This window comes from Piliocolobus tephrosceles, chromosome 4 (assembly GCF_002776525.5).
Source record: "Piliocolobus tephrosceles isolate RC106 chromosome 4, ASM277652v3, whole genome shotgun sequence".
In the NCBI taxonomy this organism is placed as follows: Eukaryota; Metazoa; Chordata; class Mammalia; order Primates; family Cercopithecidae; genus Piliocolobus; species Piliocolobus tephrosceles.
In genome coordinates this window covers 139,241,059-139,266,231 of record NC_045437.1, presented here as the reverse complement: position 1 = coordinate 139,266,231, position 25,173 = coordinate 139,241,059, and the positions used below count along the sequence as shown (strand labels likewise).

The window sequence follows — 25,173 nt, the reverse complement described above, 5'->3', positions numbered from 1 at the left end:
TTGCAAACAAGTGGCACCATTGCGTGAATTCTGGTAGGAGGTAAGGCCTAGGGTACCTATCATAATAAGATTGTATATTTTTTTGTAGTGCTTTATATAAATCTACCTATAATCAAGATGACCTAGGAAGCTAGTTAAAAATAAAACACCTCGTGCCTGTAATCCCATCACTTTGAGAGACTGAGATGGGTGGATCCCTTGAGGTCAAGAGTTTGAGACCAGCCTGGCCAACATGGAGAAACTCCATCTCTACTAAAAATACAAAAAATTATCCATGCGTGATGGTGGGCGCCTGTAATCCCAGCTACTCAGGAGGCTGAGGCAGGAGAATCGCTTGAACCCAGGAGGCAGAGGTTGCAGTGAGCCGAGATCACGACACTGCACTCCAGCCTGGGCAACAGAGGGAGACACCCTCTCACAAAACAAAACAAAACAAAACAACAACAACAAAACATAGGTTGGGCGTGGTAGCTCACGCCTGTAATCCCGGCACTTTGGGAGGCCAAGGTGGGTAGACCACCTGAGGTCAGGAGGTTGACACCAGCCTGGCCAACATGATGAAACCCCATCTCTACTAAAAATACAAAAAAATTACCCAGGTGTGGTGGTGCACGCCCGTAATCCCAGCTACTCAGGAGGCTAAGGCAGGAGAATTGCTTGAACCTGGGAGATGGAGGTTGCAGCGAGTCGAGATCTCATCACTGCAATTCCCTGGGCAGCAAGAGTGAAACTCTGTCTCAAATAAATAAATAAAAATAAAATAAAATAAAATGCTCAGGTGGAATCAAGTTGGACTCAGAAATCTATTTTTTTTATTGAAGTATGTTTCATTTTAACCCAATATATCCCAGATATTATTGCAATATATAATCAGTGTAAAGATTATTAATTCATAGGATATTTCACAATTTTTTGGGTACCAGTTCATTGAAATCTAGTGTGTGCACATTTCAGTTTTACCCAACTGTATTTCAAGTATAAGATAGCTATTTATGGCTAGTGGTTACTGTACTGGATGGTACAACTTTAGAATATGTTACCATCTATTGAGTCTTAATCCTCCTTTATTTTGAACAAACCCAATCACTAAAAAATTGAAATTGGAATCCTGAAACTTTAGAAGTGAAAGTGTACTTAGAAATCATCTAATGAAATCTTCTCAATTCTGTATCAAAATAAGAAAACAACTTTGGGATTAGAATGACAGCCAGGTTATGTTCTCCTGAGTCCTAAATCCTATGCTGTTAAAATGGGAACATTAGCATTTGAATTTATTAGAAAAATTTCTGTCCTTGCCTTGAAAAAAAATCACTGTAGAATTCCCCTTAAAATTGCCCACTTCTGGAAAATTTAATGCCTGCAAATTTTTATTTTTAAAAATAGAATAACATGTACTTTATTTTTAAAAATAAAAATTCAGTTTGCACATACGTTTTCCATACTGCATCCATTGCACAAAGTGATTCCACCTGCTCATTTTTAGTGCCAAGTTAAAAATGGCATATTTTGTAGATTGAAGAGCAACTCTTATCTATTTACACAGCTAAAAGGAAAAAGAAGGAAATGTTTTAAGGTTTATACACTTAAATTTTTTATTTTTATTTTTTGGCCATCAAACTTGCAGACTTTTCTTACTTAGTTGCTCACTCTTCTGAGTCTAAATATCTACTGGAGATTTTGACTTTGCGTTCTGTTCACTGTCCTCGAGAATCTGAAGGACAAGCTTGCCTTCAACGTCTCACATAGTACAACCCTCATTTGGACAGTTACTAGGTACTATTAAAATCTCCCATAGGGCAGGAACTGGCGATTGCAGCAGTAGACTTGATTATCAGATTTCATCAAAGGGAGCCCAAGGGCAGCGTGGCCATAGATGCCAGCACTCGTGGGGATAGACAGAGAGCAGCAGGAGGAGACCTTGGTTTCCAGAAAGAGCCATAGAAAGAACTCCAGGGAGTGGCTGTGCCCACCGTCTGATGCTTGAATCCTTACATAACCACTCTGAGAAAGGACTTTTGCTTGGATTTTTTTCAGGGATAAGGGAACAGGCTTTCTCCCAGAGTGATCTGCTCTATTTGGAACAGATATGTCTTTGATAGAAAGTTCTTCCTTGCTTACGCCTAGCAAAAAATCAGCCCTCTTGACTCTCCACGTACTGATCCTAGCTCTGCCTGACCTTTGAGGCTCCAAATAACAACTCTAATCCATGTGACAGCTTTTAAAGACGGGTTGTGTACCCCTCAAGTTGCTAGGTAGAACCTTCTCAGTGCTTTCAACCATTCCTCATTTAGTTGGTTTCCTACCCCTCTTGACCCTAGTTCTGACCCCTGGATATGCCACAGTTTGTCATTATCCCCTTTATAGCATGCTGCCTGGAAGAGAACACATTATCTGGCAATTCTGAGTTGTGTAATATCTACCCATGTGTAACATCTAGCGTGCAGAGTGGACGGAGCAGATGTCCACTTACTGGCACGTAGAGTGGATGGAGCCAATGTCCACTTACTAGCATGTGGGATGGATGGAGCCGATGTCCACCCGTGATTCTCTCATGTCCTAATGCAACCTAGAATTGTGTTGGTTTATTTGGTATCTTGGATTATATTATTGTCTTCTGTTGAGCTTATCATCAACCAGAACTCCCAAGCAGAATTTTTTTTCTTTTTTCAATATGCATGCAGTTGCTAAGCCACATCTTCCATATCCTGCAGGCTTATTGGACCTTCTGTAGATTTCAGCTTATCCTTGAGCAGTTTTCTTAGCAATATTCTTCAGTGGGTAACTTCAGTTTTTATACACAGCATAAAGAAGGCTCTTTACAGTGTTTGAGATAAATTGAACATCTGTACCAAGTAGGCAACAGAGTGGTTTCTCGGTTGCTAGGGAAGGATTGGGCAATTTATGAGTCCCTGTATTCCATCCTTTCACCTTCAGTGATATATAGGTGTCAACCTAAAGGAAGAAGCTGAGACACAAAATGCAATTTTTAACAATTTACTTGAACCAAAGTGAGGACAGCTGCTCGGGACACACTTTCAAGTTGCCTGCGGAGGGGGAGTGCTTCCTTCGACCTTTGTTACCACAGGTTCTTAAAGGCAAAAGCGAACAAGGAGAGGACTGATACAAAGTGATATGACAGGAATTCTCATCAGTTTACAAAAATAGCATGGATTAGTGATGGGCTGTACATTGTTGGACTATAGGGTATGAGTTATGATGTCCAGTGTTAGCATTATATGACTTAGTGATGTCATTCTAGAACCCACATGGCAAGTGGCTTCAAGAGGTAATTACTTAACTTAAGGCGGGAGGGAGACGTGACTGCTGTCACGTTTTAGTGCCTCTCTGGACCTGTAATTTAAAGGGATTCTTCAGATAAAAAGTTTCTTTTCTTTCTCATAAGATTCACTTGGAAGGTTCTATCTTCAGATGCTTTTGGTATGTTGGGACTAGAAATTAGCAGCTTTTTCTTTTTTTCACCAGAGGCAGGGTCTTACTATGGTGCACAGGCTGGTCTTGAACTCCTGGGCCCAAGTGATCCTCCCACCTCAGCCTCCCCAAATGCTGGGATTACAGGTGTGAGACACTGCACTCAGCTGCTGTTTGCATAAATAATTATGTTCATGGACGCCTAGAATGTTAGTGCTAGAGGGAGCTGAGAGGTATTTTAGTTTACATCCCGTGCTTTTTGCACATTTGAAAATGGTTCAGAGGTACTAAGCAAACTGTTGACACAGGTAGGCTTGGTGCCTCGGCCTCCTGATATGCCTATAAACTGACTTACAAGCTCATGCCTATATAGCAAGAGGTTTCAATGCTGGTGTTAAGATACTTCAGAGATTTTTTTTCTCCCCACCCTCTAATGAGTTTACATGCCCCAGAGCTGGATGGTGTCCTTGAATTGCTCTAGCTCATGAGTAAGTGAAGCTGTCATAGATTTTTAGCCAAGTGGCTCTGGCAGTGAAGCTAGGCAGGATCCTCTCTGGGATTTCCAGGTCCTTTGCTGGCATTTTGCCAGATACTTCCCTTGTAAGATAGCTTGGGGGTCCTTCCTACATTGCAGTTGGTGAGAGAAAATGTGATCTCCCATGGATCTCTCTGGTGCCAGGCTGGGGTGTTTCCAAAGGAGTCCCCCTGGGACTGGACCTAAGGGAAGGCTTCGGCAGAGCACTGTCCTCTGGCAGGTGGTGCTGGGTGTCAGGGCAGGGTGGGGTGCTGTGACAGCAGTTGGAGATCCTGTCTCTTCTCAAGGTAGCTGAGATAGAGTGCCCAGGCTTAGGGTGGGCATCCAGCCCCATGCCGGAGGACAGTCTCACGGGCAAGCAGCTGTGCCAGTCTGCCAAATGTCGGGAGGGTTTTTGTCATTTTTAATATTAATGTACCATTTTGTTGTCACTTGGTTCTCGAAGAGCAGGAAGTTGACTCTTCCCTGTGCTGTAATGCTCTCTCATAGCAACTGGCACTGTATAGAGTAGATGTTTGCAGATTCAGACAGGGTTCAGGAGATAACGTTTTCTGCTTGGCACTACCTAGCTGTCACAAGGCAGGTTACTTCATCTTTTAGCATTGATTCTTCATCTTTAAAGTGGGGCTTAGAGTGACCTGTGAAGGCTCATTTAGCAATGGTCTCTAGGATTCTAGGGGCCAGATCACTCCCAAGATGTATCCTTATTGTGTATCTTAAGCCCTTGCTCTTCTCTTTTGTGTAGTATTAATAGTATTTCTGAGTAAATCCACCCAGGGGACACCACTCTCACCATCCTCCCAACACACTGAAAGGAGAATTTTTTTCTCTCACCATTTTAAAAATGAGCACATCTATAAAAATAAAAAGGAAGAAGGGTTGTGGATGGGAAATGTTGAGACAAGGGCCAGAGTGAGCACCCTTCAGGTTCCTGGTCTTCCTCTGACCTGCTTTCAGCTACCATTTCTCAGTACTCAGGTTGGCAGCAAGAAAGGAGTCCCAGGGTCAGGGTATAAGAGTTAACTGGTGGCCTCCAAAGAGTATAGGATCAGCCTGTGGCCACAGCAGGGAGAAAGAGAACGGCACGTGTGGCTCTGGGATTTGGTGGGAGTTTGAGCAGAACTGGATGATCCAGAGGGGATTTCTGTTTTCTTTGTTTTTTTGTTTTTTTTGAAATGGAGTTTCGCTCTTGTCACCCAGGCTGGGATGCAGTGGTGCGATCTCGGCTCACCGCAACCTCCGCCTCCTGGTTTCAAGCGATTCTCCTGCCTCAGCCTCCTGAGTAGTTGGGATTACAGGCATGCACCACCACGCCTGGCTAATTTTGTATTTTTAGTAGAGACAGGGTTTCTCCATGTTAGTCAGGCTGGTCTCGATCTCCGGACCTCAGGTGATCCACCCATCTCGGCCTCCCGAAGTGCTGGGGTTACAGGCGTGAGCCACCGCACCCGGCCCAGAGGGGATTTCTTGAGTGAAACGTGTTCTGTGTTGAAGGCAGAGGAAAAATAGTATACAATGAGAAATACCCAGATTTCCATCCCCCCCACGAGCTTGTGCATATATATATATAAATCGAACTATTGTGCAAGGTCCAACAAATTAGCTCAGAGAAAGGAGTCAATAATCCTGACCTATGGAATGGGGAATGCTTCCAGGAAGCATTTCTCTTTCATTTTCGCCCACTCCTCCCAAGCAGTGCCTCACTTCTGCCTTGTCTAGCTGTACTCTGGAAAATTAAGAAATTGATGAGTGTAGCACCGAGTATACCAATGGGAAGGATGGGAGTCAGAAGTCAAGTAAACTCAGCCCGCCCCTGTGTACTTTGCACTTTTCCATTTCCCTGGGTACCAGGCACTTTCATACTTAATCCATAGTGCAGCTGTCACAGTGAGCAACTCCGACAATGACAGCTTCTACCCCACAGGCCACCCCAGACATGGAGCTAAAGGCTCCAGCTGCGGGAGGTCTTAATGCTGGCCCTGTCTCCCCAGCTGCCATGTCCACGCAGAGACTTCGAAATGAAGACTACCACGACTACAGCTCCACGGACGTGAGCCCCGAGGAGAGCCCGTCGGAAGGCTTCAACAACCTCTCCTCCCCGGGCTCCTACCAGCGCTTTGGTCAAAGCAACAGCACAACGTGAGTAGCTGCTACCTTCTCCTCTCCCGGGTGGGATTTGTGTTCCTAAGTCTCCCTTGGACTAATTTTTCCTCCCCAGTTTCATCAGTCCTCCACTTTACAGATGAAGGTCAGCAATGAAGAGATTGGGCGAGCGACTGCGCTGAGATTTGCCTTTCTGGGCTGCGACTCTCTAGGCAGTTTCTTATTCTTTGTTCCTTTCAGCTGTGTTGGCCCCACAAGGCTGGTGCCAAGTAAGAGCCTGGACTTAAGAAAAGCATCTACAGAGAACATTCTCTTAATTTAGAACTGTGTCATCTGTGCTAGAACCCCAAATAATCTCCAAGCATAATCGGAAGCTTCCTTTGCAAAGTCTCCCCCTGACTTCTGCCTCATCACCAAATCACTATTTGTTTAACTAAAGAAGTGGGAAGAGAGAATTAACTTCTGTGCTTAAAAAATTCAGGGTTGACATTATAGAAAAGAGTATGGCAATTCCTCAAGGATCTAGAACTAGATGTACCATATGTCCCAGCCATCCCACTACTGGGTATATACCCAAAGGATTATAAATTATGCTACTACAAAGACACATGCACACGTATGTTTATTGCGGCACTATTCACAATAGCAAAGACTTGGAATCAACCCAAATGTCCATCAGTGACAGACTGGATTAAGAAAATGTGGCACATATACACCATGGAATGTATACATATGTAACAAACCTGCATGTTATGCACATGTACCCTAGAACTTAAAGTATAATAAAAAAAAAAAAAAATTCAGGGTTGATAGGAAAGGAAAGATAGACGTTGCATTCTCCAAAGAGGGCTTACATCTTGTCTCCAGAAACTGGAACCCCAGACTCATCTGGGCTGAGTTTGGCCCTCTTCAGGTCTCACTTGCCCCAAATGTAAGGAAAAATTGAGGACTCCACTGTGAAGCTATGCTGGCTATGTGGGGTTCACCGCTTGAATTAGAAAATTCAGAGGAAGTTTTGCTATTCCATTGAGTTTCCCAGCTACGCCTGATCTCAGCAGACTTCTGACATTTCTCTGTGTCCCAGCATCTCAACTTTTGCAGCCCTTCCATTTATTCCTCAAACTTAGCTATCAGCCTTTCTGTGTTTCCTTGTGGGTTGAGTGTGACTTACTGAGAGATCCTTCATGTCCTAGACTTGGGCCATTCCTGATGACTGCCCAAGTGGACCATGGAAGCTTCTCCTGGAGCTCATCACTGGAGAAGCTCCCGCTGCGTGCACTGTCTCCTAGTACAGGGCATTTTCTCTTGTGAACTGGGGTGGAACTAGAAGATGTGGTCTGTCCACATTCCCGGCCCATCACCACTACCAGCTGATTTCTATGCCCCAGGCTGGAAGTACTCAACCACTCCTCTAAGATTCGGTTTCTGTGTCTTATTTCTCAGGGGTATGTTTTTGTAGATTCCCCATTAGCCTGCAGTGGGAGTTAGCTGGTGGGAGATTGCCTAGAGCACAGCTAGCAGCAGTGTGGATCACCCTGCCCCTCTTTCCTCCAACCTTATCAGCATTGGCAGCCCCCGTGCAGAAGCAGCTCCACACACAGCCAATGGCATGTGATGGCTTCCCTTCAGAGGTCATGCTCGTTATCATAAGATACTTTTAAGCTTCCCTCTCTGTAGTTTCCTTTGCAATTTTTGCTCCTTTTTGATCTCAGATATCAACTTGTCTAAGCAATACTTACCAGATGGGATCTGGATTTTTATTTTTAGAGAGACCTCTCTGAAGCTCAAAACCTACCGACTCGCAACTGTAGGATAGTAGCTCATAGGTTGTGGACATGTGAAAGCTGATGCATGCCTGTTAGCTATTCTGAATATATCTTTTATCTCTACATCATGTTATAATTAACGGCCAATTCAAAATATGTCCTTGTTTCTTGGAAATCGAACAAATCAGATGACTTCCTCAAGCTTGTATTGTGACATTTTCCAGGATACACTTTGTTCCAAGGTTCCCTTCCTGCCCTGATTTTGTGATACAATGTAGGTGACCAGGAAAGCCCATCTGTAGTTGATGGCAGGTATTACAGTCCCATTACAGGTGGTACAAGATAAAGTAATTTGCTAGGGCTTAGAGGACTGGTTGAGTACTTCCAGCCTGGGGCATAGGATCCACGCAAGCATTTATGTAGAAAACATGCCAGGTATGATTAAGGTAGAGGTTGATTTGGAGGACCTTCTTTACCTAAATTAATCTTTTAATATGTAGGAAGTATTAGGGACAAGTTTTTGAGCTGGGTTCCTTTTATATTTCTGCTTTGCCCCACCCTTTTATCTAGTTTGCCAAGGAACAAAATACATGGAAGTACTTCTACACCTACCGCACATATGCATGCACACACTTGGCTCTTCTAGAAGTCAAGGGCTCAGTAAAAACCCCTAGTTAGGGGGTGCAAATAGGAACCCCAGACACTTCCATGAGTTTCATGAGTTATTTCCTTTTATTTTTTTGAGACAGGGTCTTGCTCTGTTTTCCAGGCTGGAGTCCAGTGGCACAGTCATGGCTCACTGCAACCTCCATCTCGTGAGCTCAAGTGATCCTCCCACCTTAGCTTCCTAAGTAGCTGGGACTACAGGCATGCACCTGGCTACCTGTTGTATTTTTTTTTTCTTTGTAGAGATAGGGTTTTGCTATGTTGCCCATTTGGTCTTGAACTCCTGGACTCAAGTGATCCACCCGCCTTAGCCTCCCAAAGTGCTGGGATTATAGGTGTGAGCGCCATACTCGACCTGTGAGTTATTTCTTAGTGTGTTCAGTGAGATTATTTACTAACACTTGATGTTGTCAAGCTATTGACTGCTTTGAAGACAGCCTCATTTTATGCTGTTGGGAAAATTTTTCTTCTTGTTGCGCCTCTGAGTTCCATTATATATATCAGTCCTCCGTGCTTCTTCCCCGTGCAGACTGAAACCAGCAGACTGAAACTGGTTATCTAAAGGTGAGCTGGAGTAGTCATTTGCCTAATGTGGTCTGCACAATTTTTGGACTTCCCAAGACCATTTCAAGAAGTCTATGAGGCTAAAACTATCTTCACAATAATACTAAGATGTTATCTGCCTTTTCACTTGTGGATATTTGCACTTATAATGTAGAAGCAATGGTGGGTAAAATTGCACTGTAGAATGAATCAAAGCAGTGGCACCAAATTACACTAGTTGTCATTGTATTTTTCACTGCCACACATACGCAAAAAAAAAAAAGCCCTTTGCACTTAAGAATGTCTTTGATGAAACAGTAGGATTACTAACTTTTAAACACTTGAGAACCTTCGGTATAGATCTTTAATATTCTGTGTGGCAAAATGGGAAGTATGCATGAAGTACTTCTGTGAGTACCAAAATATGTTACTTGTCTCAAGGCAAAGACTTTAAGTGATTGTTTGAGTTGTCAACCAAACTTGCTTTTTTTTCATAGAACTAGAAAGAACAACTAACAAACTGTAGGTCATTCAGACCTGAGTACTTGTAAGACATTTTCTTGAAAATGAAAGAAATCAGCTCATTACCTCAAGGAAAATAATAGACAATACATATCTCTCGCTCAGAATAAAATTCAAACTTTCAAGCAAAATTAGGAAAAAAAAACTTGTATCCAGTGCCATGAGCCTGATAGCCCCTCTACTTGAAGACTTTTCTGATGAGATAAGTGGTGATATTAACAAATGTGACTTTTTGGTATTATTGATCTATAATGAAGATGTTAGAGTTGGAAGATCTGTATAAACTCAACCAAAGTATGATGTTAGGAATTCTGCGTGGGTAAAAGATCCATTGAAAGAGCAAGATCACCAATGGATTTTTCTTTCTTTTTTTTTTTTTGAGACAGAATCTTGCTCTGTTGCCCAGGCTGGAGTGCAGTGGCACAATCTTGGCTCACTGCAACCCCTGCCTCCCAGGTTCAAGCGATTCTCCTGCCTCAGCCTCCCAAGTAGCTGGGATTATAGACCGGGGCCACCACGCCCAGCTAATTTTTGTAGTTTAATAGAGACGACGTTTCACTATGTTGGCCAGGCCAGTCTCGAACTCCTGACCTCAGGTGATCCACCCTTCTTGGCCCCCCAAAGTGCTGGGATTACAAATGTGAGCCACTGTGCCCAGACCACATTGCAGGTAACCTCTAAAACATTAACATGTGTTGCATTTTGGAGAAGTGTCAAAGAAAAATTACCATAATTGTCTGTGGAGGCCATTAAAATACTCCTCCTTTTCCAACTGCATGTCTATGAGAAAATAAACTTTTTTCATGAATTTCAGCAACAACATATAACAGTAGATTCAGCGTAGAAGTAAGTAGTCCAGCTGTCTTCTGTTAAGTGAGATACTAAAGAGATTTGGCGGGGGGGGGGGGGGGGAGACAGTGCCATTCTTGTCACATTTTCTTTTTTGGAAAATAGGGTTCTTTTTCATTAAAAAACTATTTGTATTAACATGCAATGAACTTACTGTTGTTTTTTAATTAAATATTTTAAAATTTTTCTCAGTTTTAATTTTTATTATAGTATAGATCAGCAGATGTAATCCACATCAGCTAAAGCTATTTGGCATCTTCAATGATTTATCAGAGAATAAAGGGGTCCTGAGACCAAAAAGTCTAAGAATGAGTGATGGAGCATGAATGGAAGTACAGAGATTTGCTAGGCTTCTGCCTTCCCTTTTCAGAAAGATAGTCCTCTCTTGTAGTTAAGACTTCACTGTTCGTGAAGTTGATTTTGTGCTTTTCACACAGTACTGGGTAATCCCAGCTTGGGGCCAGCTATTAAAAATAGTAATTTTGGTCAATTGCTTGGAGTCCTGGTATTTCAGAGCTGAAGGGATCGTGGAGATCATTTTGTCCTAGTCTGGTTCCCTCACCATACAGATGAGACAGCAGGCCCAGGAAGGGAGGGGAGGAATTGTTATATGAAGGTGATGGCAGAGCTAGGGCGAGGGACCTAGTGTCTCATGCTAGCCAGCTCAGAGGCATTTTGGGGAGGTCTCTGGTAGGTAGGTGGGTTTGATACAGTGCTTACCTTTGCCCTTAAGTGGATTAAACATTTGTCAAGATAGAAATTTACTGAACCCATTGTCTTGCAGCCACAGGATACTGATAATGTATTTACTATAGACACATGTAATGCTTAAGCTGTTTCCTCAGGACGTCTTAACCTCTTCTCATGTGGAAGCAAAGTAGTTTCCTTGGTCTTTCTTGAAAAAGATGGGGACAGTAGGAAGATCAGGAGATTTTTTCCCTCAGGGTAAAAGGAGAAAGGTTAAAGTGAAGTTCTTTTCCAGGGGGTGTAGATGGGTCTTATTCATGGCCTATATGAGTAACAAGTGTTACTTGCTTTGAGTTTCTAGTGGATTGCAGATCTGAAGAAATGCATGTCAACATCAGTTTTGAGGGGTTTAAGTTACATGTTCTGTAGAACCACAGACAGCGCCAGGGGCCAAATCCTAAGTGATTTGGGGCAGAAATACTGTATTTGACCTGTTTCCTATCCTTCTGGAGGTAACAATGGATAGAAACTGAAGACATGACCACCCCTCTTGCCTTCAGCATAGTAGGAAGACAAGGAACCCCTTGGATGAGTTCCTATTCCCTGCAGAAAAAAGAGAACCTTCCTGCCTCTGTCCTCACCCTCACCCTAACTCGAATGGCAGCTAAACCCAACTACTCCTTCTGATTCCCATCCCAGGTCTCTCTCGAGGGTGCTGTTCCGAAGCCCTTCTCTTTGCCAGTGGTGTCTTTTTCCCCAGAAGCACATTGACAGTTCCTGCCTGTGCTGCTGGGCTCAGCTCGGGTCTCTTCTGTACAAAGCCTCACCTGCCTCCCTTCTCCCTGGTCTCTGTTCTTGGGTTTTTCTTTGTTTTCCTTTTTTTGAGACGGAGTCTTACTCTGTCACCTGGGCTGGAGTGCAGTGGTGCGATCTTGGCTCACTGCAACCTCCGCCTTCTGGGTTCAAGCAATTCTCCTGCCTCAGCCTCCCAAGTGGCTGTGATTATAGGTGCCTGCCACTACACCCAGCTAATTTTTTGTATTTTTAGTAGAGACGGGGTTTCACCATGTTGTCCAGGCTGGTCTTGAAGGCCTGACCTCGTGATCCACCCACCTTGGTCTCCCAAAGTACTGAGATTACAGCCATGAGCCACTGCGCCCAGCTGCTGGGTTTTTCTTAAAGACGACAATCTATCTATTTTTGGTGGTGATTAATGTGTTCCCGTATTTTCCCCGAGACATTATTTCTGGAGGCTGAGATCCATCCCAGATTCATAATTATTTTCACCACTGCAGTTAACACAATGCTTTATATGTGATAGATGGCATTTGTTGAGTGAAAAAAATGAATGAGGAAGTGTGAGAAGCTTTACCATTGCAGCTTGAAGGGGACAGTTTGTACAAATCTGCCCTCACAGCAGAAGAGTAAACTAGGTGACTATCTGAAAGGGCTTCTCTGATCCTAGGACTCTATGGCATTTGACTTTTTTTTTTTTTTTTTTTTGGGATGGAGTCTCGCTCTGTTGCCCAGGCTGGAGTGCAATGGTACGATCTCGGCTCACTGCAACCTCCGTCTCTCGGATTCAAGCAATTCTCTTACCTCAGCTTCCTGAGTAGCTGGGAGTACAGGTGTACTAATTTTTGTATTTTTAGTAGAGACAGGGTTTCACCATGTTGGCCAGGATGGTCTCAGCTAATTTTTGTATTTTTAGTAGACAGGGTTTCACCATGTTGGCCAGGATGGTCTCAATCTCTTGACCTCATGATCTGCCCACGTCAGCCTCCCACAGTGCTGGGATTACAGGCATGAGCCACCGCACCTGGCCTGACTTTTTCTTTTTTTTTTTTAAATACAAAGTGTATCAGGGACTTCTGGCCTCTTATGGTATGGTGTGACTTTTACGGTATTCACTTTGTATCTTTCTGTTACAGGGTTTGGGGCTTCTATTTTTTTTTTTTTTTTTTAATTTCCTCTGTTCTCTCACCAGTGTTTGTCCGTCATAGTTTGGTTTGTCATCCTCTGTTGCAGTTTTGGGGTCTGAGTCTTTTGTTTTTTTTTTGAGATGAAGTCTCCCTCTATTGCCTAGGCTGGAATACAGTGTTGCGATCTTGACTCACTGCAACCTCTGCCTCCCAGGTTCAAGTGATTCTCCTACCTTGACCTCCTGAGAAGCTGGGATTACAGGTGCATGCCTCCATGCCCGGCTAATTTTTGTATTTTTAGTAGAGACAGGGTTTCGCCTTGTTGGCCAGGCTGGTCTTGAACTCCTGACCTCAGGTGATCCACTGCTTCGGCCTCCCAAAGTGGTGGGATTATAGGTATAAGCCACTGCACCCAGCCAGGTCTGAGCCTTTACAATGGTCAGTTCAGTGGTTAGAACCAGACCCAAATATACTTGGAAAAGATAGAGTGTCTGGAGAGAGTTGGAGCAGGCAGTCAGTTGGAGCACCCCTCTGGTCTAATCTCTGAGAGAAGGGATTCTCAGAAATGTCACAGAGAGTGGGGACTTACAGCACAGTGGATAAGAGGGGGAGCTCTGGAGTCAGACTGCCCAGATTTGAATCCTGCCCCAGCCCTTTACTAGCTGTGTGACCTTGAGCAAACTGCTTGATCATCTATAAAATAAAATCTTACAAGATTGTTGTGGAAATAAAATAAGATAATGCATATAAAGCACTGAGATCCTAATAAAAGTTAACTGTCATGGTTATAATTTCTTTGGCTGTCTTCCATTTCAGATGGTTCCAGACCTTGATCCACCTGTTAAAAGGCAACATTGGCACAGGACTCCTGGGGCTCCCTCTGGCAGTGAAAAACGCAGGCATCGTGGTAAGGGTCTGCATCAGTAGAGGGGAGTGGTGACAAATTTTAGGAGATAGCTTTTTGTTGTTGTTAAAATGTACTTGCTTTAAAACATTTTAAATAGAGAAGCATTTTTTAAAAATTCAGTTGACAGAAAGCAGAATTCAGACATTCATTCACCTAAAGATATTCATTGAGAGTGTTCTGTGTGTTAGGCACCGTTCTAAGCTCTTAGAATACATCAGTGAATTAAAGATTCCTGCCCTCATGGAGCTTACTTCATGGTGGAGAGGATGTACTGAGATGGCTCGAGCAGTTTCTGTCAATAATATGAACTGATGAGTTAGTTACAGATGTCTGCCCATTTTCTACATGGTCCCCCATGCTTTGTTCCTAAATAGCCAACTACAAGAATCTTATGTCTTCTTTTTGTGATGTACCTCCAGTTGACTGCCTGCCCAAAGCCATTCTGGTTTCTTTTGGAGTTGAAGAGAGGCTGGGAGATGTGGCTAGCTAAATGCAGTCTTTCTTGATCTGGCATTGCTGTAAAGATAACTTACTCATCTCACCTCACATCCCTTAGCCCAGCTCTTCCTACAGTCACAGGAGCCTTCTATTCTGCTGACGTGCACCAGTCTCGGAACAGACTTATCTTATGTCCTTCTTCTCCACATGACTAAATCTCTCGAAAATGTGCTAGAGTTCAGATAGCGCCCATCTCACAGAGCTAATCTCCATGATTACATTTCTCTCTCTAATGCTGGGCCCAAAGTTTTGTCAATGAAAAGTGCCTTAGTAGCATTTTAATCATTTGCGAACTGAGTATCCATTGGGTTCACTCCTAATTCTACCTACTTCTCTCTCTCTCTCTTTTGCCTGCAACACCTGTCCCAGATGGGTCCCATCAGCCTTCTGGTCATAGGCATCGTGGCCGTGCACTGCATGGGGATCCTGGTAAAATGTGCTCACCACTTCTGCCGCAGGTGAGAGCCCTCTGTGCCACCTCTCAAGGGACAAATTGTTCTTTTGGGTTCTGTTATCAACCCTGAAAATGAGCACTGATGCAGACCACTCTCAATTCTTTACACTGGCTGGAGGGTAGCGGCTTATGATTGCAGCGTTTTCCTTTCCCTGATTATTTTTGTGTTCTTTTCTGGCTCATTATCATCTGTTAAATTGACTTATGCCCAGTGGGTAGACACTACATTCTAATTTCATGTGTGTTGTCATGTTTACCCCATTGAAATGATTCCACCAGATGGTTGTTAATTATAATAAAAGTAACCATCCTGTCGACTTAATACTTCTGATCTTTGAAAGCACGAGGTACAGGACTCAGAGTGGTACCTCCAGGGTGACAGGTGGGAACTGACCCAGGTCTCAGTAGCTCTATTGGTTCTGTCTAATCCACATGCTCTGCCTTTCCTCGTCCCTCCTCCTCTTCCAGGCTGAATAAATCCTTTGTGGATTATGGTGACACTGTGATGTATGGACTAGAATCCAGCCCCTGCTCTTGGCTCCGGAACCATGCACACTGGGGAAGGTAACTGATTTCCTCCTTCCTTTCAACTGTGGCCTCCCAGTGTGAGGCCTTCAGATGGGGAGGTGCAACATGGGAGACAGTGTAAAGCGTGGAAAGAGTTGCTGTTTGGGTCAGTTGCCCTGGGCTGTGGCTCAGCTCCACTGGTAGTAAGCTGTGACCTGGGGCTGGGTAACTTCTTTTTTCTTTGGGTTTCAGTTTCCTTATCAGGAAAGCATGGGGCCTGGCCTGAATGGTCTCTAGAGCCATTCCAGCTTTGGCAATCTGTGACCAGTGATTGTTTTTGATTCACTCATTTGTTCAACAAATGTATTTAAGCACTATCTTATAAATGGAACGAAACAGTTCTAGGTAAGAAGGGAAGATTTCCTGAAATAAATTATGTGGTTCCTACCCTCCAGAGGCTTGTAGTCTGTGTAAGGAAAAATGTATCTGGGAAGAGAAGCCAGGAAATAAGATAAGAGACCAGTAGTAGGAGACACTTGTAAGAAGAAAGTGTTGTGAGCTAGGAGTACATCCTCAGCGCTCAAAGAAGGAGGAACTTTAAAGATTCTCTTGTTGGCTGTGGCAGGTGAGAAACGCCCATGAGAGCTGGGAGCAGAAAAGGCTTCAGGAGAAGGAGAGGTGAACTAGAGCAGGGTGTGGAGATGAATTTGGAGGTGGGAAGTTTTTGCAAATTTCTCCTTGTGGTAACTCTTAGATGTTTGGAGGGAAATATTATTTTTGTTTTCTACATTTAAATGTAGGAAATTGATACTATCAAGGGCTAAAAATTCTTAAAAACAAAAAACAAAAAACAAAAAACAGAAAACGAACCACATTAAAACGATGTTCTCTAGAGAAGTTCCTTTTTGTGGCCATAGAGGAAACTTACCTTCATTCATCGTCACCTTTATCCTGTGATGCAGATTATATAGTTCTTTTGGCCAAATTATTTTCTGTAACTGGGAGAAGCTAGATTGCCAAGTGACCACCATGAGTTGGGTGGTTGTTAATTCTTCCTTCCTTTCTTACTACTTCCTCTCTTCTTCCCTCCTTCCCTCCTTTCCTTCCTTCCTTTTGATAAAATGTGTGTTATTTTAACGTGTGCTCATAGTAAAAACTTTGTTTTGATCAAGATAGGATATAAAGTAAAAAGTGAAAGAAAATTTTGGTCACAGTTGCATGGGTAGCCTTTTGGAATTTGCTGTATAAGTAGAAACATACACATATTCTTAAGTTTTTTGCACAGATTGACCATACTATGTATACTGTTTGGAAACTTGCTCTTTCCCCTTAAATGTCTGAGACGTTTTTCTCTATCAGCACATAGAGATTTAACAGTCTTTTTAACTGCTGTGTAGTGTTCCATTTAAGAACAGTCTATAATTTAATCACTCTCCTTTTAATGATCCTTTAGGTTGTTACCAGCTGCTATTGTTCAACCAGCAGTCTGTTTTTGGTACATCAGTTTCTGTGTCCTTAATGTGGGACTTGGCTGGTTCTTGTGTCCAAGTTAGAGAGACAGTGAAGGAAACTACTTCTGGTGTTTTCTGTCAAAGGCTCCCTGTAACTTTAACAAAAAAGTGTGAGATGGGATAGTTGGGCAGATGTGTAGAGAGGAGGCTAAGGGGCTGGGCAGTGGTCATGGTATCTGTGCATGTGTCTGACCTCATGCAGCATTCCAGACGAGAAGCCAGGAAGGGGATGTCAGAAACCACGCAGACGGCGCCTCCGTCACCTTCTTCCCAACGCCCCCGACCAGTGGCACCTAGCATGGTTTCTTCTCCTGCCAGGGCATGCTCATCCCTGTCACTGCCAGGAAGGGTCTGTGATGGCTTGGGGAAAAGCACTGTTAAAAAAACACTGGGTACAAGGTACACTATTTGGGTGATGGTTACACTAAACGCCCAGACGCTACCACTCTGCAGTATATCTGTTTAACAAAACAGCACTTGTACTCCCTAAATCATTAAAAAACAAAAAGAAAAAACACCTCCCCTTCTGGGAGTGTTGCATTTGTATTGTAACAGTCTTTGTATTCCTTCCTTCCCCATCTCCAGACATGTTGTGGACTTCTTCCTGATTGTCACTCAGCTGGGATTCTGCTGTGTCTATTTCGTGTTTCTGGCTGACAACTTTAAACAGGTAGGCACCTGGTTTTAAAAAAACAAAAACAAAAACAGGAGAGAGGATGGCAAAAGATGATTGAAATTTTTGTTTAGGATTTTTTCCAAGCCAGCTTTTGTCAACAAAAGAGTTAAAGTTTTAACATTTTACATAGAACCACGTCTTCTGTTTGATTCCCAGGGAAAGAGCTCGGGCATAGAGAAACCGCCACATGTCTTGTCCATCCTGCTGTCCTAGGTACATATGATCAAACCTAATTCAGACAATTGGGTTGCTGATGATAGTCATGAAGATCTTTAAAGATGGCTCACTGGCCACAGATTCTAAAAGGCCTTGTTCACACACGTGAGCCTTTCCTCAGGAACCTCTTCCAGCAGAGGATCCACCGGCCTCTGTTGTTTGAGAAATGTTTCCGTTTTCTTCCTTCCCCTCATTCTAGGTGATAGAAGCGGCCAATGGAACCACCAATAACTGCCACAACAATGAGACGGTGATTCTGACCCCCACCATGGACTCGCGACTCTACATGCTGTCCTTCCTGCCCTTCCTGGTGCTGCTGGTTTTCATCAGGAACCTCCGAGCCCTGTCCGTCTTCTCCCTGTTGGCCAACATCACCATGCTGGTCAGCTTGATCATGATCTACCAGTTCATTGTTCAGGTACGTGCCTAGGCCCTCCCCTATCGTCTTGATTCAATATTTTAAAAAGGCCAGGTGTGGTAGCTCACGCCTGTAATCCCAGTACTTTGGGAGGTCGGGGCGGGTGGATCACCTGAGGTCAGGAGTTTGAGACCAGCCTGGCCATCATTGTAAAACCTGTCTCTACTGCTAAAAATACAAAAATCAGGCGTGGTGGCGTGGTCCTGTAATCTCAGCTACTGGGGAGGCTGAGGCAGGAGAATCGCTTGAACCTGGGAGGCGGAGGTTGCAGTGAGCCGAGATCACGCCGCTACTGCACTCCAGCCTGGGCAGCAGAGCAAGACTCTGTCTCAACAACAACAACAACAACAAAATATATATATATGTGTAAGTAGAATGTAAATAGTTATATGTTACTACTGGTATATCTAGATTAGAGGTTCTTATTTGGGCCCTGCTGACATTTTGGGATGGATAATTCTTTGCTATGGGGCTGTCCTGTGCACTGTAGGATGTTCAGCATCTCTGGTCTCTACTCAGTGGGTACCAGTAGCAACCCCTCCACAAGTTAGGACAACCAAAAATGTCTCCAGATACTGCCAAACCTCCCTGGGGGGCAAAATCGCCCCCCGCCCCCCAGGAAGCACTGGTTTAGACTTTTTTCAATTAGATGGTTAATTCATGATCATTCTATACTACTGGAAAACAGAGGAAAATATTAAGGTTAAAATAAAAATTAATTTTTCTAACATGTATTTATATAAGTAATTCCTTATCAACTCCAGTTAATTTTTATATGTCTGCACCTTTTTTTTTTTTTTTTATAGATGGAGTCTCGCTCTGTTGCCCAGGCTGGAGTGCAGTGGCGCGATCTTGGCTCACTGCAAGCTCTGCCTCCTGGGTTCACGCCATTCTCCTGCCTCAGCCTCCCCAGTAGCTGGGACTACAGGCGCCCGCCACCGCGCCCGGCTGATTTTTTGTATTTTTAGTAGAGACGGGGTTTCACTGTGGTCTCGATCTCCTGACCTTGTGATCCACCCGCCTCGGCCTCCCAAAGTGCTGGGATTACAGGCGTGAGCCACCGTGCCCAGCCTATTTGTCAAAATTATAAATTCACTTGTTCCCTGCCCTCACTTAGCCCATGCAGGCAAGTCTGTGGGGTGGCATGAGAGAGAACATCTGCATACAGATGGGTAGAAGATCAGGAGATCAGGCTAAGAAAAATGTGCCCTTAAAACACTATGACTGTTCGTGAAAATGACAATGAATTTTCTAAGGCTTGAGAAAAGGAAAAAAAGTAAAAGCAGGTAAATAAAAGAATAACTTAAAAACGATACTTAAATTCAATTCACCAACGAATTCATCAGTACATATTCATTAAAATGAAGACAACACAAATACCTCTTGAATACCATGTGCTGAGTCTCCTCTCAGGGACTCGCTCTGTGTGATTGGTCTGTCTCATTCTAGATCCTGTTAATGGATTTACAGCCCATGTAATATATCGAGAAATACATTAAAATATATTTTGGTTTCATTTTTGAAACATAATTTTGTAAAGTTACATGTTCATCTACCTTGCTTTTTTCCACCTTAAAAATGCCTTAGCGAGCCTTCCAGGTTAGTATTCCTGGCTCTATCTTGTTGTTAGCTGTCACATTGTATCACAGAGTAGAGATTTGCTGCCGTTTATTTAACGAGTCCCCACTCAGTGGCTATCAGGTAATTGATAATTTTTAGTATTATTTCAGTATTAAGACAGTGAGATGTTCTTATGCATTCCTTTTTGTGGACTTGTATAAATACTTCTTTAAGATATTTGTCTAGATGTGTAATTACTGAAGAGTGTGCACTTTTGATTTTTTTTTATGTTACCAAGTTGTTTTTTCCAAAAGCTATTTCCTAATTTCATAGAGACTCCCTTCCACAGTATTTACATGCCCATTTTTCCACCCCTAACTAATACTGGATGTATTAGTATTATTTATATTATATTAGTATTATTTATATATAGTATGTATTATATATTATATTAGTATTATTTATATATAGTATAATTATATTAGTATTATTTTGGTCAGTCTGACAGGTGAATATTATCTCATTTTCATGCAGTCTGCTTAACAGTGACCCAGTCACCCACTGATACAGTTTCCAGGAAAACAGTGGCTCATAAAAAGCAGAACTTATTGTGCTAAGCAAATGACATTATCAGTTTAGATTAACATTGTGCTCTGTGAATATTGACTGTTTTTTCATCATGATAAGTCAGATGAGTGGCAGATATTGACTGTTCTTCTGCAGAACTATTTTTTAAAACATAAAATAAATAGTTCTTCGCATCCCTTTTTTATGAGACTGGAAGGAGGGCCTGTGAATGCACCATAGACCATTTCCATTACCAAACAAGGAAGGGTAAATATTTACCCATGATTTCACATTGTAATTAGAGCTCTCAAGAGCACCTAGGATATACTCCAGTGGACGTTAAAGATGAATTGAGTGACGCCACTCCCCATAGACAGGCACACCTGCTGCATTTAGTTTTAAATCATTGCAGGTAGTTGGGCTGTGGTGGTTGCCATGATCAGAGGGCTGGGATGAGAATTTGGGTTCTTGTAGCGTCTCAGTCCCAACCAACTGGTAGTATGCATCCAGAGTGATGTCTATTCATAGTACAAACAGGACACAGAGCAATATCTGCATAAGGGCAGCCCTGCTGATTTCTTGAGAGCAATTCCAAGTCTTCCTCTGGGCTTAGCCAGAAGTTGTGCTGTGATCAAACAGTGCAGCATGGGGGAGGAGGTTTGGCTGTGTTTTGATGTAGTCGCTGCCCATAGTGTTGTAATTGCTTCATTTGGATGTGTCATACAGCTAAATATGCTCCCTCTAGGTCATTTTTGTTGCTGCTGCCTCTGCTGCTTGTTACTACTGTTCTGTTTTGGCATTTTGCCCCACTTACCATGAGGATTCCCCTACTGTTCAATGTTTCTGATTTTTTTCCCTAATCCTAAGCATATACGTGACTGTTCCTTTTGCCCCGCATGCACGTGTCATTGTAGGTAGCAGACCAAGGTCTTCCACCTGAGCAGGTTCCCTTCTGTCTTCGGCATGTGGAGTCTCAAATGGAAGAGTTCCAGGCAGAGTACTTTGCACAGAGGGAGCTCCCAATAAATGTTTTATCACTGCATATCGTTGCTTCTGAGATGTATTTTTTCATAGTTATAACAGTTTCAGAATTGCAAGAGTACATCTCACAATCCATGTGTACATTTAACAGCATTTTCTCAAAATACTGTTATTATTATAATTGATAATATGGTAAGACCTCACATAACATCATTGATACATTCTTAGAAACTGCAATCCATGAAATGTATACATAGCGAAATCAGTTTTTTCTCATCAATGTTATAACAAAACAGCATTGAAGGAAGTGACTACATCGTTTCACTTAAAGTCTCAGTTTCCAAGAACCTATTGACGACGAGTGAGAACTTACTGTGTTACAGAATTGAGGAGCTATGTTGATAACAAGCTGATGTTAACATGTATGTTTCTTTATAAATTAAACTTTTCTCATTTAGTTGGCTGGGTCAGTAGCAATCAGTAAGTATGTAGAATAATACACTCCTTCTGCTGGCGTCATTCCCACAATATCCCCAGACATGGATTGTGAAATTCCCGATCTGATACTTGAATCTGATCTAATGTATGAACAAGAGCAGGAGTCATTCACTAACCAACAGATAGCACCTGTTTCCGATAACTTATGTCACATTTGTGACTCAGGAATAACTACAGGGCACTCTTGCTCTCATGTCCCATTGTAGACGAAAAATACCTATTAGCCTGTCTTCATTCCACGTATTGAAATGCTTCTTACGAAGAGACCTAACAGATTTCTTAGCAGGGGCCCAGGGAAACGTATTTATTTAATTTTTTTTTTTATTTTTTCAAAAGCAGTATCGCTGCTTTGAAATCTTTCAAAGAGAAGGCTGTTACAGAGATTAATAATGGATCTCCTTTTACTCGCCTGAAATTATTCTGAAGCCTGTTAAGAGCATGCCCCGTATTATCCAAATATCCATATAGTTAAATCAATTGTAAAACATTGTAAAAGGCTGTTTTAACATCAATTTTCATTTTAATTGAAGCAATGTATGCATGAGGTTTAGAAAGCCAAATTTTAAAAAGAGAGCAGTTTGAATTCCCCCTCCCTACCCTGTCCCTTCCACACAGTCTGTTATTGGAGACTTGTTCGGTGGAGGATTTTGCAACTATACCTCTGTATTAGTCAGGGTTCTCTAGAGGGACAGAACTAATAGGATAGATGTACACATACAGGGGAGTTTATTAAGGAATGTTAACTCACGCGATCACAAGGTTCCACAACCGGCCGTCTGCAGGCTGAGGAGCAAGGAAGCCAGTCCGAGTCCCAAAGCTGAAGAACTCGGAGTCTGATGTTCAAGGACAGGAAGTATCCAGCATGGGAGAAAGATGTAGGCTGGGAGGCTAAGCCAGTCTAGCCTTTTCATGTTCTGTCTGCTTTTTAATCTGGCCACTGATTGAGCTGGCAGCTGATTAGATGGTGCCCACTCAGATTGAGGGTAGGTCTGCCTTTCCCAGTCCACTGTTAATGTTAGTCCCAGTCCCAGTCAAATGTTAGTCTCCTTTGGCAACACCCTCACAAACACACCAAGGAACAATACTTTGCCTCCTTCAATCCAGTCAAATTGACACTCAGTATTAACCATCACAACCTCCTTCCTTATACGATCTTAACATTGTACCTTCAGTTAACAGTTGCCCCTTTTTTTTTGGCCTATTTTTGAAAACATTCTTTTTGCTCTTTCTCCCCACGTGTTCCAACAGTCCTATTGTGTGCTTCTTGGTAATACTTTCAAAGTGCTCAAGCTCATTGATAAGAATTTTAAAAAGAAGAAGAAAAGAAGAGGAAAAAGGAAGAGAACCAATCTGAAAATTTACCACTTTTTCTTCCCTTCCAGCTTTATCTGTGGTGTTTATGTAGTTGTATCAGAGTGAATATATAAATTAAAATTAAATTTTTTTCTCCCTAATATTTCATAAGTAGATTTTCATATTCTACTTAGTTGTCTCAATTTTTACTTTTTAATAGTGCATACTGGCCAGGCGCAGTGGCCAATGCCTGTACTCCCAGCACCTTGGGAGGTCGAGGCAGGCAGATCACTTGAGATCAGGAGTTCACAAACAGCTTGGCCAGCATGGTGAAACCCTGTCTTTACCAAAAATATACAAAAATTGCCAGGTGTAGTGGTGCACACTTGTAGTCCTAGCCACTTGGGAGGCTGAGGCACGAAGAATTGCTTGAACCCAGGAGGCAGAGGAGGTTGCAGTGAGCCGAGATCTCGCCACTGCACTCCTGCCTGGGCAACAGAAGGAAACTCTGTCTCTAAATAAATAAATAGTGTATATATTCTGTGGTTTAGCTGATATGTTGTTAATTACTTAACTGATCCCTTGTTTAGGATCTCTACTAAATATACAATATATGCTTGTTTGGGAGCATTTATGTTGTTTTCAGTTACTTTATTAAACAGCTTTGCTCAGTGTTTTTCATCTTTGTTTTTTTTCTACTTGAATTCACTTTCTTGGGATGGGATTACCTCGTGAAAGAATGTGACTCTTTTTATGCAAGCCCCAACATTTGAGTTTTTAATAGTATGTTGGGCTTGTCTTTCCCCCAAACAAGTGGGTTTTTCTTAGCCTAAAGAGAAAAACATACAAAGGTTAAATGTCCCTAAACATCTGTCAGGTATTAGACTTTCTTCCTTTAGAGAATCTCGGATTTGTTAAAAGGTATGACCTCTCTGATTCAGAGTTCAAATCTTGAATTTCTGTATAGCCTTTTGCTTTGTTTTGCTTTCTCTCTTTCAGAGGATCCCGGACCCCAGCCACCTCCCCTTGGTGGCTCCCTGGAAGACCTACCCTCTCTTCTTTGGCACAGCGATTTTTGCATTCGAAGGCATTGGAATGGTAAGAGCTGCACTGTGATTTGGGCTAGTGTTCTCTAGTGCCCTTGGTGTCCTCCAGGTCTGTTTCAAGGAATGCTGAGGAAACACTGTTAGAAATTATCTTCTGAGGCCAGGCGCAGTGGCTCACACCTGTAATCTCAGCACTTTGGGAGGCCGGAGCCTGGGGATGACTTGAGGTCGGGAGTTCGAAACCAGCCTGGCCAACATGGTGAAACCCCGTCTCTACTAAATATACAAAAATCAGCTGGGCATGGTGGTACACGCCTATAATCACAGCCACTCAAGAGGCTGAGGCAGGAGAATCACTTGAACCAGGGAGGCGGAGGTTGCAGTGAGCCAAGATCGTGCCACTGCACTCCAGCCTGGGTGACAGAGCGAGACTCTGTCTCAAAAAAAAAGAAATTATCTTCTGTGACTCACTGGTCAGTTAGTGAATAGTGTTTCGGGGATTCCATTGAGATTTCCCAGCTTCAACTTTTCAAGACAAATTATATGTAATTTTAAAATGTTTACATTCAAGGCCGCTTCATTGCACACTCATCTCCTGTGTGTGCAGTAAGCAATAGTATATGGCAATCAGGAAGGCAAGGTCTAGAGTCAGACTGACTTGGGGGTAAGTCCTGGCTCTGCCATAGAGTAGCTGTGTGACCTTGAGCGAGGGCTTCACCTCTTTGAGCCTTCATTGTTTATTCCTGAAAAGTGAACTTAATGATTTATAGTTATTAGGATTAAATGAGATATGTGCAAAGTGCTTTGCACAGACCCTGACACATGGTAAATGTTTAATAGATTTTAATTTTATTAATATTATTTTATTATTGAATCAATAAATGTATGAATAATTTCTCTGCCCTACAACATTGGTTTGGTGTATTTTTTGCATGCATAAAAGCAGCCTTCACTCCTGGCTCAGCATGCTGTGATTTCACCGAATGCTTTTCCTAAAGAGGAATCTACCCCTCAATTTT

At 42.7% G+C, this 25,173-nt stretch overlaps 1 protein-coding gene across 6 annotated transcripts in view; it reads left to right on the top strand.

The window, feature by feature from the left end:
* The window catches only part of SLC36A1 (solute carrier family 36 member 1), a 48,789-nt gene that overhangs the window by 4,340 nt on the left and 19,276 nt on the right, over positions 1-25,173 (top strand). For 5 of the 6 annotated variants that reach the window (XR_002734695.2, XM_023226995.2, XM_023226996.2 and 2 more), the window contains exons 2-8: positions 5,956-6,103; positions 13,839-13,929; positions 14,797-14,885; positions 15,350-15,445; positions 17,485-17,569; positions 17,991-18,209; positions 24,108-24,206. Coding sequence is in view for 5 of the 6 variants with exons in the window: in XM_023226995.2 (XP_023082763.1) it covers positions 5,961-6,103; positions 13,839-13,929; positions 14,797-14,885; positions 15,350-15,445; positions 17,485-17,569; positions 17,991-18,209; positions 24,108-24,206 (822 nt within the window). In the remaining variant the exon portion in view is untranslated. Of the gene's footprint in view, positions 1-5,955; positions 6,104-13,838; positions 13,930-14,348; positions 14,408-14,796; positions 14,886-15,349; positions 15,446-17,484; positions 17,570-17,990; positions 18,210-24,107; positions 24,207-25,173 lie in introns of those variants that run through there. The other variant, XM_023226999.2, reaches the window with a different exon arrangement.